Source organism: Mustelus asterias, chromosome 9 (genome assembly GCF_964213995.1).
Source record: "Mustelus asterias chromosome 9, sMusAst1.hap1.1, whole genome shotgun sequence".
Lineage (NCBI taxonomy): Eukaryota > Metazoa > Chordata > Chondrichthyes > Carcharhiniformes > Triakidae > Mustelus > Mustelus asterias.
Window position 1 is genome coordinate 131,901,200 of NC_135809.1, and position 21,425 is coordinate 131,922,624.

Consider the following 21,425-nt stretch of genomic DNA (forward strand, 5'->3'; position numbering starts at 1 on the left):
TTGGTAGCCTGGTGATGGAACTGAACACAATCCTCCAGTGGGTCCTGAGAACTAGATAATAAACTCAACTTTTGTTGGCTGTGAAACACACCCCACACAAACATTGACTTAGTATTTTTAACTTGCACATTTAGGAACTGTAGATTGCAGAATAGAAGGCGACAGTCGATGCCATGAAAAATCCTTCCAGAGACAGGGGCTGACATAGGCAAAGTATACAAAAAGTGAACAAACACACCAGTAATTCACATGACATCAATACAACACATTTTATTCATTGAATTAATTCTACAAGGATGCAAGCACAATAGAAACTTCTAAAAACAGTCAAATTCATCGTTATCTGATAGAGTTAATTGAGTAGATTCCAAGTCTCTTTGGCGATGACATTGTAAAGATCCTGCTCCGAATTAAATATGGTACATTTGTTTCAGAATCGTCCCTCTACATCCACTGAATAGGAACAATTTAATGGCAGTTTGTGTACTGTTAGCATTTGATGGCAATACCACACAAAACATCAAGTGATGCTACAACAGCCATCTGCTCTGTTTTCCCCTCTGTGAAACGTCCAATTTCATTTGCATGAAGATCCTTGAATGGCTTAAGGCACAGATCCAAAGGTTGATGTATGGATGTTAGACCCCAGTATAACTGCGATTTGGATGCTATTTCTCACGGACACCTCTTCATCTCATCAGTTATAGGGGATGTGAATGTGTTCCTTGCCACCACAGTGGCTATCGCACACCATCAATTTACATCACTCCATCCTCACCTTCCCAACCGTTGATGGTTGACATTGCTTCAAGTTAAAAATCATAGGTTTTAATTTGGTTCCAATCATGGAGGCCGGGACCACCCTAACCAAATCTTCTCATACATTGTGGTTTTCACTTCAAATCTCTCCACCCCGGAGTTTGGTCGCTTTGTACATTGAAATTCATGAGCATTTCATCTAATGGTGACATAATGATACTTGTTTTTGCCACTGCTTGATGATAAATCACCAGAAGCTGGCAATTTTGGCAGAGGTCTTTTGGTAGTCCGAGTGACCTTTGCCTTCTGCAGCAGTATTCATAAAGCAGCTGGACCAACAAGCTGTTCTGCTCAGGTTTTTGCCAGATTCAGTTTGATTTGGCCCACTGAAGAGTGTATAAATGCAATGGTGACATGTAAGCATTCTGACAATTTTTGAAGGGTCATCCAGTACATGCTTCTCAAGTTCAGACCAATGGCTGGGTAACTTCTTCAGAGTGGATTTCTTCTTCCATTCTCTAGTTTTTTCACTGACACCAAATTCCCTCATTGCAGCACAGTTAATTGATAAGTTAGTAAATGTTATTACTTTTAGCTTGAAGCCAGGTTAGTACTTCATTCTATTTGCGGTCAACCCATTTTTTTTCCCCATTGGTCGCCATGCGCAGTCTATTCTGTTGTGGGCGTGCTTTAACTCCCCTGCATCTTTTGGCAACATGGGCTTGTCATCTGCTTAATCCCACATGCTGACACAAAGGGAGTAAAACTTCCATTTCTGACAGGAAAAACTGAGGTTGACGCCTAATGTGAGTAGGATTTCTTAACAGAAAAAGAGATGTGGGGAGCAATGGTTGACTTATTCAGGGATTATAGGCCTAAATATGACTTTTGCACCACAATCTTACATATTACATCCCTTTGAGCTTTTATCTCAATTCTAGTCCTGCTGTCCACCATACTGTTTGATTCAAATTGCATATATTTGCTATTGGTCTGCCCAATCATACAACTGACCCTATCTTTAAAAAAATGCAAGAGGACCATGGATTATGTCCTTTATTTACTATTCTTATTTCAGTGCCAGCAAATGGCAAGTTTACTGTTTGTTTCAGTATCCAGTTCATTTACTTAGACTAGAAGTCTGGTTCCTTCTAAAGCAGGGCTTTTTAAACAGAGATCTGGGGATTTAAAGATATCCACCAAAAATAACCAGAGTGCAGGAAAATATGGACTTGATATTCAAACAACCACAATTGAGTCAAGACAGACAGTAGCCATGATGACTCGTCAATAAAGGAACGGTGTTCAGAAAGTGAGAATTAAAATCGAGGTCTCAATGCTCTCAGGTTTTGGTTGAGAGAGAGAACGACACAGACAGGGTGTATAACATTTAGCCCCTCGAACCTTCACTTCCATTCAATGAGACGATGGCTTATGCCTGTCTTTTCTCATATCCCTTAATGGCCTCGATTAATAAAAATCCCAAATTTTAAATTAACAAGTGATCTAGCATCAAACACCATTTGCACAAGAGGCTCAAAGTTCTGCCACCATCTGCATTAAGTGCTTCCTAATTTCATTCCTGAAAGGTTGGTTCTAATTTTGATTATGTCCCTTGTCTGAACAACCCAACTAGCAGAAATCTTTTCTCTCAATCTTAATAAATGGAAAACCTTGATCAAAACGCCCCTTAACCTCAGTTCCACAGAACACAATCCTAGTTCGGGTCATCTCTCCCTCATCACTTAACCATTGTAGTCTAGATATCAGTCTCATAAATCTAAGGTTCATTCTACCCAAGGACAATATGTATTGTACAAGCATGACTGCTATCTCCTTACATACGAGTCCTCTATATATAAATGCCAGCATTCCATTAGTGCTGGATTATTTTCTACACCTTTTCAGGACACTTCTGAATGCTCTTATACCTGGAGCCTAACTTCTTTGAATCTCCAGTGTTTCTAGCTTTTCACCAGATAGAAGGTAACCTGTTCTATCTTTTAATGTCCAAAGTGGATAACTTCACATTCAACTACATTGAAATCTGTTTGCCAGTTTTGTCCAGTCACTTAATTTCATGCTTACATATACTACTTGCAATAACACATCTTTGTCATCATCAGCAATTTTGAATGCAGCTCTCTAACCCATCATCCCAGGTGTTAATAGTCAATAGTAAAGCTCCACAGATTCTTGCAGGACACCACAAATCACATTCTGCCAATTAAACTATCTTCCCTATATCCCTATTTTGTCTCCTATTATTCAGCCAATTCCCTAACTAGGCTAAAAATATGCCTGATTCCAAGAGCTTCGACTTCAGCTCAGTCTCTTACAAGGAACTTTCTGAATATTATTTCTAGACTTCTAAAGGTATTTGAGTGTCACAATAGAGGTTAATCCCATTTACCATGCGTCATAATCTGCTACAATCATTTGGGAAGGTGTTATCTGTTCTTAATTTACGATTAGAGGTTCATTTATATAAAGGCCTAACACCCACTTTAAATGAATTAACAAGGTATTTTATCTAAATAACCAGTAAGCAACATACTAAGGTACAAAGAACAAAGAGAACAAAGAACAGTACAGCACAGGAAACAGGCCCTTCGGCCCTCCAAGCCTGTGCCGCTCCTTGGTCCAACTAGACCAATCGTTTGTATCCCTCCATTCCCAGGCTGCTCATGTGACTATCCAGGTAAGTCTTAAACGATGTCAGCGTGCCTGCCTCCACCACCCTACTTGGCAGCGCATTCCAGGCCCCCACCACCCTCTGTGTAAAAAACGTCCCTCTGATGTCCGAGTTATACTTCGCCCCTCTCAGCTTGAGCCCGTGACCCCTCGTGATCGTCACCTCCGACCTGGGAAAAAGCTTCCCACTGTTCACCCTATCTATACCCTTCATAATCTTGTATACCTCTATTAGATCTCCCCTCATTCTCCGTCTTTCCAAGGAGAACAACCCCAGTCTACCCAATCTCTCCTCATAGCTAAGACCCTCCATACCAGGCAACATCCTGGTAAACCTTCTCTGCACTCTCTCCAATGCCTCCACGTCCTTCTGGTAGTGCGGCGACCAGAACTGGACGCAGTACTCCAAATGCGGCCTAACCAGCGTTCTATACAGCTGCATCATCAGACTCCAGCTTTTATACTCTATACCCCGTCCTATAAAGGCAAGCATACCATATGCCTTCTTCACCACCTTCTCCACCTGTGTTGCCACCTTCAAGGATTTGTGGACTTGCACACCTAGGTCCCTCTGTGTTTCTATACTCCTGATGACTCTGCCATTTATTGCATAACTCCTCCCTACATTATTTCTTCCAAAATGCATCACTTTGCATTTATCCGGATTAAATTCCATCTGCCACCTCTCCGCCCAATTTTCCAGCCTATCTATATCCTGCTGTATTGCCCGACAATGCTCTTCGCTATCCGCAATTCCAGCCATCTTTGTGTCATCCGCAAACTTGCTGATTACACCAGTTACACCTTCTTCCAAATCATTTATATATATCACAAATAGCAGAGGTCCCAGTACAGAGCCCTGCGGAACACCACTGGTCACAGACCTCCAGCCGGAAAAAGACCCTTCGACCACTACCCTCTGTCTCCTCTGGCCAAGCCAGTTCTCCACCCATCGAGCCACTTCTCCTTGTATCCCATGAGCCTTAACCTTCTTAACCAACCTGCCATGTGGGACTTTGTCAAATGCCTTACTGAAATCCATATAGACGACATCCACGGCCCTTCCTTCATCAACCGTTTTTGTCACCGTTTTTGTACGTTTTGACTAAAATGTTGTTCAAGTAATACAAGGAACAGTCATTGCCAAAACACTAACAACAAAAGTTTAATCACTCAAAAAATATATATACCCAGATCTGATAGCGTTCGGAAGCTTTGGAGTTCTTTGGCAGTTGTCCGCTGTCTGTAAGGTCTTTCTGACTCTGTATCCTTCTGTTAGATAGCTGAATAATTCTCTTGAGATATTTAAACTGGCATGGGTGGAGAGGCGCTCCAGAAATGAATGCTGGCTTTTTGTCTGGCTGCCCTGGCCCTTGGAGATGTTCTTCCAAGACGTTCTCTCTTGAAATGGCTGTTGCTTTGGCCTTTATACCCGCTATGACCTCGCAATTTCCTTACACCACGACTGGTTTGAGGCTGTCAACATGATCAAATTCAAATCTGATAGGTTTTAATAGTTGAGCATTTTCTTTAAGCTCATAGGCTGCTAGCTGAATGTCTTCTTTAAACTCATAGGCTAACAAAAATGCAAAACCTGCAGAGCCAGTTACCAAGGCAACCCTGATGCTTTTGATCCTTTTGAAACAAATGTTGCAACCTGCAGTTGTGTACTCTGCATTTTAGTACAGAACTCAAAAACAGCTTTTAAAGGGACCACGCTCTTTCCCTCCAGCACTTTTTTTTAACAATTCTTTTATACCTTTATAAAACATTTATATCTTTACAAACTCAACTTCACAACAATAGTCATTCCCCTTCCATTACTTTACTCATCTCTTCAAAATGTTCATCCCTGTTCATAATATGACTTAGCCTTTACAAATCCATGCTGGCCCTCTCTGATAAGCTGAAAATTTTCAAGATGTTTAGTCACCCCACCCTTAATTATAGACTTGAGCAAGATTCTGACCACAGATGGTGGCTAATTGGCATACAATGTAATTTCCTGATTTTCCTCCATCACTTGCTTAAGCAACAAAATGGGATGCATATCAAGAGAACTTTGCACGTTTGGGCGCACTGCAGTGAAATTACCGTGAAAATCTCCTACGCATCTACAATGTTCACAACTAAATTCTTTAAAACCAAGATGGAAACTATCTTTCCTAGGAATTTGTCTCAAGAAGCATTGCTTTCTTCATTATAATAATTTTGTTTACATCAATTTTGGCAAATCCCTATTCTTTGGATTGGTCAGCCATGGCTCAGTTGGGAGCACCCTCACCTAAGTCACAAGGTTCTGAGTAAAAACCCCACACTATGGCTGACAGAAAAGTCAAAACCAACTTCCCAGTGCAGTACTAAGTGTTGGAAGTGCTGTTTTCAGATATGGCATTAAACCATGTTTGGGTGGATGGAAAAAGTCCCATGACAATTTTGAAAACAGGTGAACATTCCCTAATGTCTTAGCCAATGTTTTCCTACAAATATTATTAAAGAAATACTAGATAATTGGTCCATCACATTGCTGTTTGTGGGAATTTGCTGTCGCTCTTTTTCCTAAAACAGCAACGACATTTCTAAGTATTTCATTGGGTATAAAGAGCCCAGTGAAAAGCACTATATAAATGCAAGTGCTTGCTTCTTTCAAATATTACATTCTTTGGGATTTTCAAAACGCTGACCTCTGCGTCAATAATTATGGTAGAGGAAAAGTAATCACTCAATACTCCAAACTATGTGTACTTCATCCAACCTGAACAGGTTAATTTGAGACATTCATAAACCACATCAAGTGTTTCAGGCCTGAATCTGTTGCCAAAACCAAGACAAACCAATGACTTCTGAAACACCTCTCCCCTGAACCCTCTAACAGGCTCACGTACTTGTCAGGAAAATTGAGATCTATCTGCTCTTCCTACTTCTCATCCCAGTCACTTGCCAGCAAGCCAATTCCCTCAAACGCTGCTGTGACTCTGAACCCTTCTTTCATTAGCTTCACTCCCATTCCTTTTCACATCCTCTTCCACCATCTCTAGTTTCTCATTTGCTTGATGCCATTCCCATGGGACTGGTAACCACCAAATTTCCCCACCTGCATCCTCACCACTGGATTCCATTTTTGAGATGCTGTTCCCTTCCTTTCAAAATAGAATTTGTTTCTTTCTTGTCCATCGCCCTGACAAAATTATTTAGCATATTTGCGATGTGGATATTGTTGGTATAGCCAGCATTTGCTGCCCATCATTAGTTGCTCGGAGGTGAAAATGCAGTTTCATGAACTGAGTAACTTACCGGGCTACTTCAGACGGTAGTCAGCCATGTCGGTGTAATATTTGGGTTACATACAGACAATGATAAAATGGCAGATTTCTTTCTCTTTAGACTTTAGCACTATCCAGCGGGCAGCGTTGTAGCGGGCAGCGGATTGAGCAGGTAGCAGAGTGAGAGCTGAAGGGCTTTGGCTCAACGGGCTTAGGAGGAAACGGGCGAGAGAGGGTAGGTTTAAAGAAAAAAATTTTTTTTTCAAACTTTTAAATCTTAGTTCTTTCCCTGTGGAATCTGAGTAAAAGGGGCATTATGAATGTGAAGCCAGTTTGCTGTTCTCAGTTCCGGATTGGGAGGTCGTGGAGTCTCCTAGCCTCCCAGAAGTGCATATCTGCGCTAGGTGCGTCGAGCTGCGGCTCCTAAGGGACCGAGTTAGGGAACTGGAGCTGCAGCTCGAGGACATTCGTCTGGTCAGGGAAAACGAGGTGATAGATAGGAGTTATAGGCAGGTGGTCACACCGGGGCCACAAGAAGCAGGCAAGTGGGTCACAGTCAGGAAAGGGAAAAGTCAGGTGGTAGAGAGTACCCCAGTGGTTGTGCCCCTTTAAAATAAGTACTCTTGTTTGAGTACTGTTGGGGTGGACAGCCCACCTGGTGGAAGCAGCAGTGGTCGTGCCTCTGGCGTGGAGTCCGGCCTTGTAGCACAGAAGGCTAAGGAAAGGAGGAAGGCAGTGGTGATAGGAGACTCTACAGTGAGGGGGTCAGACAGGCGTTTTTGTGGAGGAAGTCGAGAAACGCGGATGGTGGTTTGCCTCCCTGGTGCCGGGACCAGGGATGTTTCTGACCGTATCCAGGAAATCCTGAAGTGGGAGGGAGTGGAGCCAGAGATCGTGGTGCATACTGGTACCACTGACATAGGCAGGAAAGGAGAAGGGGGCAGGAAAGGAGAAGGGGTTATGAAAGGAGAATATAGGAAGTTAGGTAGGGAGTTAAGGAAGGAAGGAAGGCAAAGGTAGTAATCTCGGGATTGCTGCCTGTGCCACAAGACAGTGAGGGAAGGAACAGAATAAGGTGGAGGATAAATGCGTGGCTGAGGGATTGGAGGAGGGGGTCAGGGATTCAGGTTCCTGGATCATGGGGACCTCTTTAGGGGCAGGTGCGACCTGTACAAAAAGGACGGGTTTCACTTCAATCCCAGGGGGACCATTTTCCTGGCGGGAAGGTTTGCCAAGACTACTGGGGACTGTTTAAACTAGAATGGTTGGGGGGTGGGAATCAAAATGAGGTGACTGGGAGAGAGGAGGCTAGCTTAAAAATAAAAGGGGCTTGTAGACAGTGTGAGAGGGAGGATACGCAGGTGACGGAGAAGGGGAGTGCTCAGACCGAAGGGTTGAGATGTGTTTATTTTAACGCAAGGAGTGTAGTGAACAAAATGGATGAGCTTAGAGTGTGGATCACTACTTGGAAGTGTGATGTGGTGGCCATTACAGAGACTTGGTTATCTCCGGGCCAGGACTGGATACTTCAAGTGCCGGGTTTCAGATGTTTCAGGAGGGACAGGGAAGGAGGCTAAAGAGGTGGGGGAATGGCACTGTTGATCAGGGATAGTGTCACGGCTGTAGAAAAGATGGACGCCACAGAGGAATTGTCTACAGAATCTCTGTGGGTGGAGGTTCACAACAGGAAGGGGTCAATAACTTTACTGGGTGTTTTCTATAGGCCGCCCAATAGTAGCAGGGATGTGGAGGAGCAGATTGGGAAGCAGATCCTGGAGAGATGTGATAATAACAGAGTGGTCGTGATGGGAGATTTTAATTACCCAAATATCGATTGGAATATCCCAAGGGTAAAGGGTTTAGATGGGGAGGAGTTTGTTAGGTGTGTTCAGGAGGGCTTCCTGACACAGTATGTGGATAAGCCTACAAGAGGAGAGGCTGTACTTGATTTGGTATTAGGGAATGAACCTGGGCAGGTGTCAGATCTCTCAGTGGGAGAGCATTTTGGGGATAGTGATCATAACTATCTCCTTTACATTAGCATTGGAGGGAGATAGGATCAGTCAAGCTAGGAAAGTGTTTATTTGGAGTAAGGGCAATTATGAGGTTATTAGGCAGGAAATTAGAGGCATAATTTGGAAGGAGGTTTTCTCAGGGAAATGTACAGAAGAAATGTGGCAAATTTTCAAGGAAAATTTATCTGGAGCTCTGCACAGCAACGTTCCAATGAGACAGGGGAGTTATGGTAGGTTACAGGAACCATGGTGCACGAAAGCTGTAACGAATTTAGTCAAGAAGAAAAGGAAAGCCTACAAAAGGTTCAGGGAGCCAGGTAATGTTAGAAATCTAGAAGAGTATACGACTAGTAGGAAGGAACTTAAGAGGGAAATTAGAAGAGCAAGAAGGGGTCATGAGAAGGCCTTGGCAGACAGGATAAAGGAAAACCCCAAGGCATTCTACACGTATGTTAAGAGCAAGAAGATAAGATGTGAAGGAGTAGGACCTATCAAATGTGACGGTGGGAAAGTCTGTATAGAACCGGTAGAAATAGCAGAGGTACTCAATGAATACTTTACTTCAATATTCACAGTGGAAAAGGATCTTGGTAGTTGCAGTGCAGACTTGCAGTGGACTGAGAAGATTGAGCATGTGGACATTAGGAAAGAGGATGTGTTGGAGCTTTTGAAAAGCATCAAGTTAGATAAATCGCCAGGACCGGATGGGATGTACCCCAGGTTACTGTGGGAGGCGAGGGAAGAGATTGCTGAGCCTCTGGTGATGATCTTTGCGTCATCAATGGAGACGGGAGGGGTTCTGGAGGATTGCGGGTGTGGTTCCGTTATTCAAGAAAGGGAGAAGAGATAGCCCGGGAAATTATAGACCAGTGAGTCTAACCTCAGTGGATGGTAAGTTGATGGAGAAGATCCTGAGAGGCAGGATTTATGAACATCTGGAGAGGAATAGTATGATCAGAAATAGCCAGCACGGCTTTGTCCAAGGCAGATCATGCCTTATGAGCCTAATTGAATTTTTTGAAGATGTAACTGGACACAGACGAGGGAAGAGCGGTAGATGTAGTTTATATGGATTTCAGCAAGGCTTTTGATGAGGTGCCCCATGCAAGGCGTATTGAGAAAGTGAAGGGGCATGGGATACAAGGGGACATTGCCTTGTGGATTCAGAACTGGCTTGCCCACAGAAGGCAAAGAGTGGTTGTAGATGGGTCTTTTTCAGCATGGAGGTCGGTCACCAGTGGAGTGCCCCAGGGATCTGTTCTGGGACCCTTGCTCTTTGTGATTTTTATAAATGACCCTGGATGAGGAAGTGGAAGGATGGGTTGGCAAGGTTGCTGATGACACAAAAGGTTGGTGGTGTTGTGGTTAGTGTAGAGGGATGTCAGCAGTTGCAACGAGACATAGATAAGATGCAAGACTGGGCGGAGAAGTGGCAGACAGACTTCAAGCCAGATAAGTGTGTGGTGGTTCATTTTGGCGGGTCGAATAGGATGAAAGAATATAATATTAAGGGTAAGACGCTTGGCAGTGTGGAAGATCAGAAGGATCTTGGGGTCCGGGTTCATAGGACGCTCAAAGCAGCGTCGCAGGTAGAGGCTGTGGTTAAGAAGGTGTATGGAATACTGGCCTTCATCAATAGAAGAATTGAGTTTAGAAATCGGGAGATAATGCTGCAGCTGTATAGGACCCTGGTCAGACCCCACCTGGAGTCCTGTGCCCAGTTCTGGTCGCCTCATTACAGAAAGGATGTGAAAGCCATAGAAAGGGTGCAGAGGAGATTTACAAGGATGTTGCCTGGATTAGGTGGCATGCCTTATGAGGATAGGTTGAGAGAGCTAGGTCTTTTCTCCTTGGAGAAGCGAAGGATGAGAGGTGACCTGATCGAGGTATATAAGTCCAAAGATGTGCGGGTTAGGTTGATTGGCTATGCTAAAATTGCCCCTTAGTGTCTTGAGATGCATAGGTTAGAGGGATTAGCGGGTAAATATGTAGGGATATGGGGGTAGGGCCTGGGTGGGATTGTGGTCGGTGTAGACTCGATGGGCCGAATGGCCTCTTTCTACACTGTAGGGTTTCTATGATTCTATGATAAGATGTTGAGAGGTATTGATAGAGTAGATTCTCAGAGGCTTTTACCCAGGGCTGAAATGGTCGCCACAAGAGGTCACAGGTTTAGGTTGCTGGGGAGTAGGTACAGAGGAGATGTTAGGGGTAAGTTTTTCACTCGGAGGGTGGTGGGTGCGTGGAATCGGCTGCCGGTAGTGGTGGTGGAGGCGGATTCGATGGGGTCTTTTAAGAGACTTTTGGATTAGTTCATGGAAGTTAGTAAGATAGAGGGTTATAGGCAAGCCTGGTAGATAGGGACATGTTCGGCGCAACTTGTGGGCCGAAGGGCCTGTTTGTGCTGTAGCTTTCCTATGTTCTATGTTCTAGACTTGAAGCAACAAGTCTTCTATAACAGCTTTATGATCATTTTTATAGATACCAGCCCAGTTTTATAACCTGCCCCACAGCAGCAGTGGAACAGCTCTGATCAAAATCACATGCCACCCAATTTATCCAAATCTCTTTTGAATATTATTGAATTAGATTTCACTACCCTTTCAAGCAATGCTCTCCAGATCACAACAATTGCTGTGTTCAAAATGTTTCCTCATGTCACCTATACTTCTTTAGCAAAATGGTTCAGATCTATGCCTTCTGGTAACTGGCCACCTTTATCAATCTCCTCTTAACCTCCACTGTTCATCCCTTGCACAATTCTAGTGAATCTCTCTGTACCCTTTCCAGGGCCTCACCATCGTTCCTGTGGGGCCGAACCAGTTTTTATAAAGGTTTAGCACAAGTTACTTGCTTTAGCATGCTATTCCTCCAATACTAATACTAAGCATTTTTTTAAAAATCAGTCAGCCGCCTTCAAAGATTCAATCCCAATCCCCAGTTCTCTGGTCCTGCACTCCTTATAAAATTGTACTATTTAGTTCATATTCCCCTGCTCATTCTCCCTACCACCATGCACCACTCCATATTTTTACAGATGTATCACAGCTTGGTGTGGTTCCTGCTCTGACCAAGACTGCAAGAAACTACAAAGGGTTGTGAACGTAGCCCAGTCCATCACACAAACCAGCCTCCCATCCATTGACTCTATCTACAATTCCTGCTACCTCAAAATCAGCCAGCATAATCAAGGGTCCCACGCACCCCGGACATACCATATTCCATCTTCCTCAGTCAGGAAAAATATACAAAAGCCTGAGGTCACGTACCAAATCGATTCAAGAACAGTTTCTTCCCTGCTGCCATTAGATTTCTGAATGGACCTACCATATATTAAGCTGATCTTTCTCTACATTCTAGCTATGATTGTAACATTATATTCTGCACCCTCCTTTTCATCTTCCCTATGTATTCTATGAACGGTATGGTTTGTCGGTGAAGCATGCAAAAAACAATATTTCTCACTTTATCCCAATACATGACAATAATAAACCAAATCATTTTTTTCTACGTTGAATTTAGTTTCCTGTGCATCTGCCTCTCACACCAGTTTATGTTCTCCTAATGGCTGAAACAGTACTTCCAAGTTTTGCATCATCTGCAAACTCAAATTATACCCATATACCCAAACAGGCTCAACGATGCACAAACATGAAGTTCAAATACTGAGTCATGGGGGTACACCACTGTGTGGTTTCCTCCAATCACTCACCATTACTCCACCGTAGCCAGTTGTGAACACATACTTAATGAACACTAATATCTTGCAATACGCAGATTTAAATGAGGATTAACTCCAAGTGAAGTCCTTCATGTAATAGGATTGTGTGAAATTCACTAGTTTCAATTTTCTGCAAGTTCCATTCCAAAATTCCAGTTTATATTGGTGATGCTTGGATTTCTTTTCTGCGGAAGATTTAAGGTATGCGGTGTGTGTGTGTGCGTGGTGTGTGTAACGCAGCACAGATTGTAACAAGCTAAAGAGATAAGATTTGATGCAAACAGAAAGGTTTCAAAAAGCAAGCAAAACTTTTTGCTCCCAAATCAAGTCATGTGGAGCCCAGGAAGCTTGTACATATATTACCTACCTGCAATTTGGTTAAAGCTTTAATTATCAATGCTCTACAAACATTCAAGCATTCCAATTATATTTACACCTCATCTTACACATACATACCTTGTGCTCACACTTCTGGTCAATTGGCAATTTCATCCATTCACATTCATCCGCCATGGTGATTATGTAATGTGCTCAATAAGCAGTAACCTAGAGAAAGAAACACATGTTACTATCCAAAACAGCTTTCACTGCAGCAATATAGATGGACTCCCACAGTTTGCACTGGGATAATGGCCCTTTGCCCAACTCCTCTCCTACGCAGTCGCAATTCATTAGTATACAAGTACCCAGCTATATCCTGGGTTCGGTCATGGTCCAGTTCCTGTGTGATCCCACTGCAGGACAATGCCACAAAGTAGCGTGGGCTCCCAAACAGTTGTATTTTTATTCAACACATTCAGAGTTAAACAAATGAAACGTTTAAGAAACTACATAACTGGACTTGAAAGAGTTTACTACTGCAGTGATGGGTCAATTTTAAGTGACCAGCAACAATTTAGCTTTTTTTATAACATTTGAGCCAGATTTTTGTAATATTAACCAAGGTGTTATGCCAAATTATATTACCAAGAATGAAGACAAGTCAGTACAGGGGTAGTCTAGGAGCTGGACAAATACCAAGGTGGAAACTGATTTGGGCAGTCCTGAGTGTGAACTCAGATTGAAGCCATTATTTTGAGGGAGGTGCTTCAAGCTTTGGGAAGACATCCTAGTGTGCCAGGAATTCTGGAATGATACGTGCAAAACTGGGAGGACTAGGATCACAGATCACTGGGAATGGAATCTAGTATACTGAGAGGGGTCATAGGATATGAATTGGAGAAAGTAGACAAAAGCAAAGCTATGAAGGACTTTCAGAGCACAAGGAGATAAAGTAGCTCATTTTTAGATGCAAAGGGATTTAGTAATATTGGGAGCAACAGCCTTGACGGATCGATCCAGGAGAACAGCACCAAAATATCCCTAGAACTCAACAACTCCCACCCCCCCCCCCCCCCCCCCCATAACTACATGCACACTCAAGCCTCTTCCCCATCCAATCCAAAGCCTTTTACGCCTCAAGTATTTCATTTCTTCCAGCTTCCTTTTGTTTTTACAATACTACCTTAAGGGTAGAAATTCCACTTAAAATGGACAAATAGACAAATGCAGTTGAGAGTTTTACCAATATGATCTTGGGATGCATCAGCAGCACAAAAGCAGAAAAAGTATCTTCAACGTACAGAGACTTTTTCAAGGTACTATCTTCACATTTGAGTAAACTAAAATGTTCAAAAATTTACAGTTTAAGTTTTTGATTTAAAAATTTTCAAGCCTCAAATAGCTCTTTTCATTTTTGAACAGCAATAAAAAGGTGATTAAAGGAGAAACCATTATCAATGAACATCGTTGGTTAATTAGAATTGCAATTACAGGTACTGTCTAGTTATGTAGCAGCTAACAAAAGTTGAGAGTTTTTGAACTCCACTTTCTTGCCCACTCCCCATTTCCCTTCATTCCTGAAGAGACCAAAGATCTGTCTATCCCAGCCTTAAATGCATTTAATAGTGGAACATCCATTGCCTTCTGAGATAGAGAATTCCAAAGATTCATAATGCTTTAAAACAAAACAATTCCTCATCAGTACTAAATGATTGGTATTTGTATGGTGCAAATCAAATCCTGTCAACAATTCTCCAACATGGTCCACTAGTTTGTCCCTGAACTTCAGCGGCACCATCTTTGCAAAGTCTCACATCAACAATGTAGTGAACATCACGATGCTCAGTAATGTAAATTAAAACTCCCACGCTACTGTTAGGAATTCCAGGATTTTGACCCAGTAATGATGAAAGAAAACCCATATATTCCAAAGTCAGGATGGTGAGAGACTTGGAAGAGGAACTTGAAGGTGGTGTTTCCATACATTTGTAACTAGTACATACTCCAGCCATAGAACTGCACTGATGGCTTTATTTTCCATTCATTCATAGGACGTGGATGCCACCGGCTAGGCCAGCATTTACTGCCCACGCCCAATTGCCCTGGAACTGAATGTCTTGTTAGGAGTCAACCACATTGCTGTGGATTGGGAGTCATATGTAAGGATGGTAGATTTCCGTCCTTAGAGGATTAGTAAACCAGATGGGCTTTTAAGCCCCATCAACAATGGTTTCATGGACATTTACGGATTTTTAAAATATCAGTTAAAATCAAATTTCATCATTCACCAATGGGGGATTTGAATCCAGGTCCCGAGAGCTGGACCCTGACTGTTTGGAGTCTATAGTTCGCTTTCTTTCTCCCAACCTCCCCTTTTGAATGACAGGCTTACATTGGTTCCTACAGATTGCAAAGTAGCTATTCAAGAGTTCAAAGAGTTTTGGAAAATGACCACCACTGGATCTACTATTTCTGGGACCACTTCCTTAAGTAGCATGTTCCTGGTGATGGAGGGAGTCCAGAGCTAGGGGTCATGGTTTGAGGATAAGGGGCAAACCTTTTAGAAGTGAGGCGAGGAGAAATTTCTTCACTCAAGAGTGGTGAATCTGTGGAATTCACTACCACAGAAAGTAGCTGAGGCCAAAACGTTAAGTTTATTTTTATTAGTAGGCTTACATTAACACTGCAATAAAGTTACTGGAAATCCCCAAATCGCCACACTCCGGCATCTGTTCGAGTAGAGTGAGGGGGTAGAGTGAGGGAGAACTTACCATGGCCAATGCATCTAACCATTACGTCTTTCAGTTTGTGGGAGGAAACCAGAAAAAACCCACGCAGTGGTCCAAGCCGGAATCGAACCCGGGTCCCTGGCGGTGAGGCAGCAGCGCTAACCACTGTGCCACCGTGCTGCCCCACGTGCAATTTCAAGAGAGAGGGGGGGAGGAGGAGGAGAGATTTATTTGACTAGTCCAGCTGAGTTTTTAAGTCACTGGCAATGCCCAGGTTGTTAGGTTGTTACTGATGGGAGATTTCAACAACTGTTATAAAATGTTTAGGCTCCTGCTGAGAGATGATTACCTAGTACAAATATTACTTTCATAGGATAGCTAATGTGGTATCATTATTCAAGAAGGGCAGCAAGGATAAGTCAGGTAATTACAAACTAGTCAGTCAGTGGTAGGGAAGTTACCGGATAAAATTCTGAGGGATAGGCAGGGATTGATCAAGAATGGTCAGCATGGATTTGTTGGTGTGAGATTCTGTCGAACTAATTTGAATTTTTTGGAAAGGTAAGTAAATACATTGATGACTGCAGCGTAATTCATGTGATTTACATGGACTTCATGGTCCCACATGGAAGGCTGGTAGAACTTTAGAAAACATTGGTTTGGTCACAGATGGAATAGTGTGCGCAGTTCTGGTTGCCACACTAAGGAAGGATGTAATTGCACTGGAGGGGGCATAGAGGAGATTCACCAGGATGGAAAATTTCAGCTATGAGAGACTGGGTTTGTTTTCCCTTGAGCAGAGAAGACTGAGGCAGATCTGATAGAGGTATACAAAATAAGAGGGGCATAGATAGAGTAGGTCGTAGGAATCTTTTCCCCATTACCAAGGCATCTAAGAACAGAGGGCATAGGTTTATGGTGAGGAGTAAGTGGTTAGAGGGGATCGGAGGAAACATTTTTTTCCAACCAGAGGGTGGTGGAAAGCACTGCCTGAGGGGTGGAGGAAGCAGGTACTCTCGCAACATTTAAGCAGCATCTGGAAGAGTACTTTAAATTGCCATGGCATAGTAGGATATTGATAAAGTGTTGATAAATGGAGTTAGTAGAGATTGATATTTGATGCTTGACATAGACATGGTGGGCTGAACGGCCTGTTTCTGTGCTGCCTGACTCTATGGCATGATGTCATTACTCCTGACAGTACAAATAGGTCAGTCCGAGAGGAGTGGTTAGAAATGCATGTTAGAAGACATTGAAAATGTATGCCTACTTAATTTAATTGGCAGCGCCCCCTCCTCTATTCAGCTCTGCATACAAGGTATAATTCTAACTGATTAAAGTCCCAAAGTTAAATTGCTGTTCTGAAGTGTCTATTTTCCAAATCCAGAGCTAGAAGTAACCAAACACCAATGATCTGGCTCAAGGAAAGCCAAGACTATACACGATCCGGTAACCAAATGTGACTCTGCAATGAGAATATTGGCATACTGACAAGATAGGCACATGCAAGTTTATGAAAAACAGCATTTAAACAAGGAGACAAAACACCAAGGATGAAACATTTGGGTTTTCCAAAATGTACCCCATCAGGGTTAAAGTTACTGCTCTGGAATTTTAAGTGAAAGAAAATTATTCAAAGGAATTCTCCCACATATATATTAACGTACATAAAACAGCCCAATTATAATTCACCCACACAATCACGAGTTGTGTCAGTAGCCAGATGTATCTACAAACATTTAGAACAGTGACTTCTCACAATAAAACAAGTTACAGATCAGAAAACTAAGTACAACAGCAATGCATAAATCATTCAGGGCAAACATATCATGTAAGCTTCAAGATCACAAAACACATAATTAGGAAGTCCACATGATCCATCCAACCAGAAATAACCTGCCTGGCAGCCTACACCAATACCCCCAAAGCACCTTCCCACCCCACTAGCCATCAAATTGTTTTCTTTACATAATCCAGGATTTTTAATCTCCTTTACTGTGACTGGCAGTTGATTCACATGTCAATTGTTCTTCATGATAAACTTGAATAAAAGGGATTACTGAATGTGAATCAATAATGCTTTAGGTTGCAAATCAGTGGTTTTGGTTTGTATGGAAACAGTCTTTTTAGCTGGTGCCCAAAATAGAGGTTGGGAAAAGATTTGAAAAGTAATGAGGGAATGCACAAATCTCAAAAAACCCCTTCACTTGCTAAAACAAAAGCAGAAAATGCAGATATTGCCTGACCCGAGGAGAAAAACAGAAATAATGTTTCAAATTGATGATATATCAGAATGTTGTGACAAAAGGTAAATGCATTTGATTGCTAAACATCCAGCACGACAACTTCCTCATTTACTACTAAAGCTGAATGGGGTAAGGACCCTGGCTGCAGAATCTAAATGTGATAGCAGTTGAAATTCAGTACTTAAACACAGAAACATCAAAATATGCGTGCGAAATATGCATGTTCCTTCCAAGAACAAAACAAATAAAAGCTATTGCTCATGAGGATGGGAATTTCATTTCAAACTACGTGGGAGAAACAATAAATTCCTTGGTTTCAATTACACTTTCAAATCTGGCTAACATTTCCAACTTTAAATTCAACTTTGGCATTAAAGAATAGATCAGATGAGATTTTTGTATATTTGGACAAGCCTCAAATTTCCATATAACATACACCATCGTTAATATGTTGTTCCCATTTTATGTACCCATCCGTAAAGCATTGCCCTTGACCTGCTACTGTATTTAAATAGCTGGTCCAGTTCAGGTTCGAGTCAATGGTAACCTCCCCCTCAAGATGTTAATAGTGGGCAATTCAGTGATAATGTCAATGAATGTCATGGGGAAATGGTTAGATTCTACAAACATATGATTTAGTAGGCCACTCAGCCCCTCAAACCTGATCCATCATTCAATATGATCATAGCTGATCTGACACCAACTCCACATTCCCACCCATCAGTTCTGCCTTCAAAGATTCAAAGACTCTTCTTAGCAGAGTTTCAGAGACTTTCGACCCTCAGAAAAGGCATCATCCAGATGTAGTCGTAGACGGAACTGCTTCAGTATCAGAGGAGTCACGACTGGTGCGGAGCATTGTGCAATCATCTGGGAACATCCCAATTCTGACTTTATGATGGAAGGAAGATCATTGATGAAGCAGCCGAAGGTGGTTGGGCCGATGACACTACCCACAGAAACTCCTGCAGTGATGTCCTGGAACTGAGATGATTGACCACCAACAACCACAACCAAATTTGTCCTAGGTATGACACAACCAATGGAGAGTTTCTAACAATTCCTGGTGACTCCAGTTTTGCTAGGGCTCCTTGATGCCACATTCAGTCAAATGTGACTTTGATGTCAAGGACAGTCACTCTCACCTCACCTGTCCATGTTTGGACCAAGGTTACACTGAGATCAGGAACTGAGTGACCCTGGCAGAACTCAAACTGAGCCACTGATGGTTCTTGCTCAGCAAATGTTGCCTAACAGCACTGAACAATTCCATCACTTTGTTGATATTGAGTAGACACATGGGGCAGTGATTGGTTGGGTTGAATCTATTCTGCTTTTTGCGGAAAGGATACACGCTTGCAATTTTCAAGACCGCTGGGTAGATGCTGTTGATGCAGCTGTAATCGACCAGCATGGATCCGGACATGGCTAATTTTGGAGTCTTCAGTATGATGGCTGAAATGTTATCAAAGCGCATAGCCTTAGCAGTAGAGTGCCTCCAGCCATTTCTTCAAATGGAGTTGAGTGGAGCGAATAGAATTGGCTGAAGACTGGTATCTGTGATGTTGGGGACCTCAGGAGGAGGAGATGGATCAACTTGGCACTTCTGGCTGAAGATGGCTGCAAAATGCTTCGTCTTGCCTTTTGCACTCTTGTGCTTGGCTCCCTCATCATTGAGAACGTGGATATTTGCAGAGCTCAGATCTGAACTGTTGGGGGATCTCTTAACTCTATCACATGCTGCTCCCTCTCTATGACATGCACGAAACCCTATGTTCTAGCTTCACCTGCTATGATCCATGGCCAGATATTCAATTTGTTGATGAAATTTGGTTAGGGACTAGTAGCTTGGATCAAAAGAGACAAAATATGAGATTCAGTATACTTGCTAATAGAATAAAGCCACAAAATTCCACGTGTTGTAAAACAAAAATTAACTTTATTATACAAGGTCAGAAAGATCAAATAAGTTACAGCATCCATCTTAACAAAGAGTGAGGTACATGTGAATTAACAAGCAAATTGTGGTCAATTTGTTAACACACCCAAACAGTCACTGAATGAACCAGCTTGTGAAATTTTGTCTCGAGGGATTCCAATCCTCATCTTCGAAGATCTTGCTTTGAAATTCTCTCCCAAAAAGTCATTCCAACTAGGATGCTTCAGCAACAGCCCATCTCGCAGGGTTTCAATCTCACCTTCAGAAAGTCCAAATCTCTGAATTCTAGAGTACACGCTCGAGTATCAACTTATAAGCACAAGTTCAGCTCTTCAGCAACACCGAGCAGAACACTACTGCTCCAAAACAACCATTTTTGCCCAAGTGGCCCGCAGCACAATCACCAACATTCTGCTGCCTTCTTGGATCTTCGGGGCTTCTCCTGAGCCCTCATCAATTACCAGATTCAGATGGCATCAACAGTGACCCACCTCTAGAATTTCAATCTCATCCGAGATTCTAGTTCCTGGATACACCAAATTACAGCACAACTTCAGACCTTTGCCCACAACAAGCAGAACACTACTACTCCAAAGGGGTATCTTTCCTGAACCCTCTTTACTTAAATTCTGTTCCCTGCAGCTCCTCTCAATTGAAACTAACTGGGACCTGTTTTGGAGCGATGTCTTTGCCCCTTACCTGGGATCTCCTTCATGGACCTTTGGATTCCACTGCTTGACTGGTCTGTTGCACAGCGCTTCCAATTTAGGTACAAGTCCCAAGTGCTAGCAAGGACTTTGCAGGGTGTTGCATTACTATTTCTGGTGTCTAGATCGATACAGGTAGTCAAGCCAGTTACAATCCTTTAGGCCTTTGCAACAGTTTGATAGTACTGACTGGCTTGCTAGGACATTTCAGAGGACAGTTAAGAGTCACTTAACTGTCCTCTGAAATGGCCTAGCAAGCCACTCTAGTATCAAACTGTTGCTGTGGGTTTGGAATCAAATGTAGGCCATACCAAGAAAGTACAGATTTCCTATTAGTGAACCAAGTAGTTTTTTTAATGACACCATTAGACTAGCCGATGGTCACCATTAAACTCACTTTTAATTCCAGATTGTATTACAGGGTAATTGAATTTAGATTCCACAAGCTGCCATGGTGGGATTTGAACCGTCACCAGAGCATTAGCCCATGTCTCTGGATTACTAATAGTGACATTAACACTACACCTTTCCTTATTAGGGATGGGCAATAAATGTTAACCAGCAAAGCGCACATCTTGTGAACTAAATAAAACAATCACTAAGCATAACTCGAGTAGTAAATTCCAGTCACCACACATGCCATTAATTGACAAAGTTTCTATCCAAGGTGCCCTGTTCCTCAAACAATGAATCATGTAGTGCCTCACTATTCAAATATATTAACTGCAATAAATGGGTACTGAGAACAGTACTCATTAAAAAAGGGTACTGTTCACAAATAAAAAGTTGGGAAATGTCCATTCTTAAGTAACCTTTGTAATGACATGATAAGACTTAATTACCACCAAACAACCTCTTTAGTACTGAAAATGTACTTGAAATATGAAGCCTCATTTCCTTTACAACTCTGACTTTTCTTCATTGTAAATACAGAATACAAAAGAATCATTTTACTTAAGACGACCATGCTGGTTCTACATCAAACAATCCAGTCGATCCCATTGACTCCCTCCCCTGATCTATCCCTGCAG

The 21,425-nt window shown here is 42.4% G+C and overlaps 1 protein-coding gene across 1 annotated transcript in view; it reads right to left on the bottom strand.

The window, feature by feature from the left end:
- The window catches only part of ckap5 (cytoskeleton associated protein 5), a 153,480-nt gene that overhangs the window by 118,245 nt on the left and 13,810 nt on the right, over positions 1-21,425 (bottom strand). The window contains exon 2 of the mRNA XM_078221041.1: positions 12,909-12,998. Within this exon, the coding sequence (XP_078077167.1) occupies positions 12,909-12,965 (57 nt within the window). The 5' untranslated portion in view covers positions 12,966-12,998. The remainder of the gene's footprint in view (positions 1-12,908; positions 12,999-21,425) is intronic.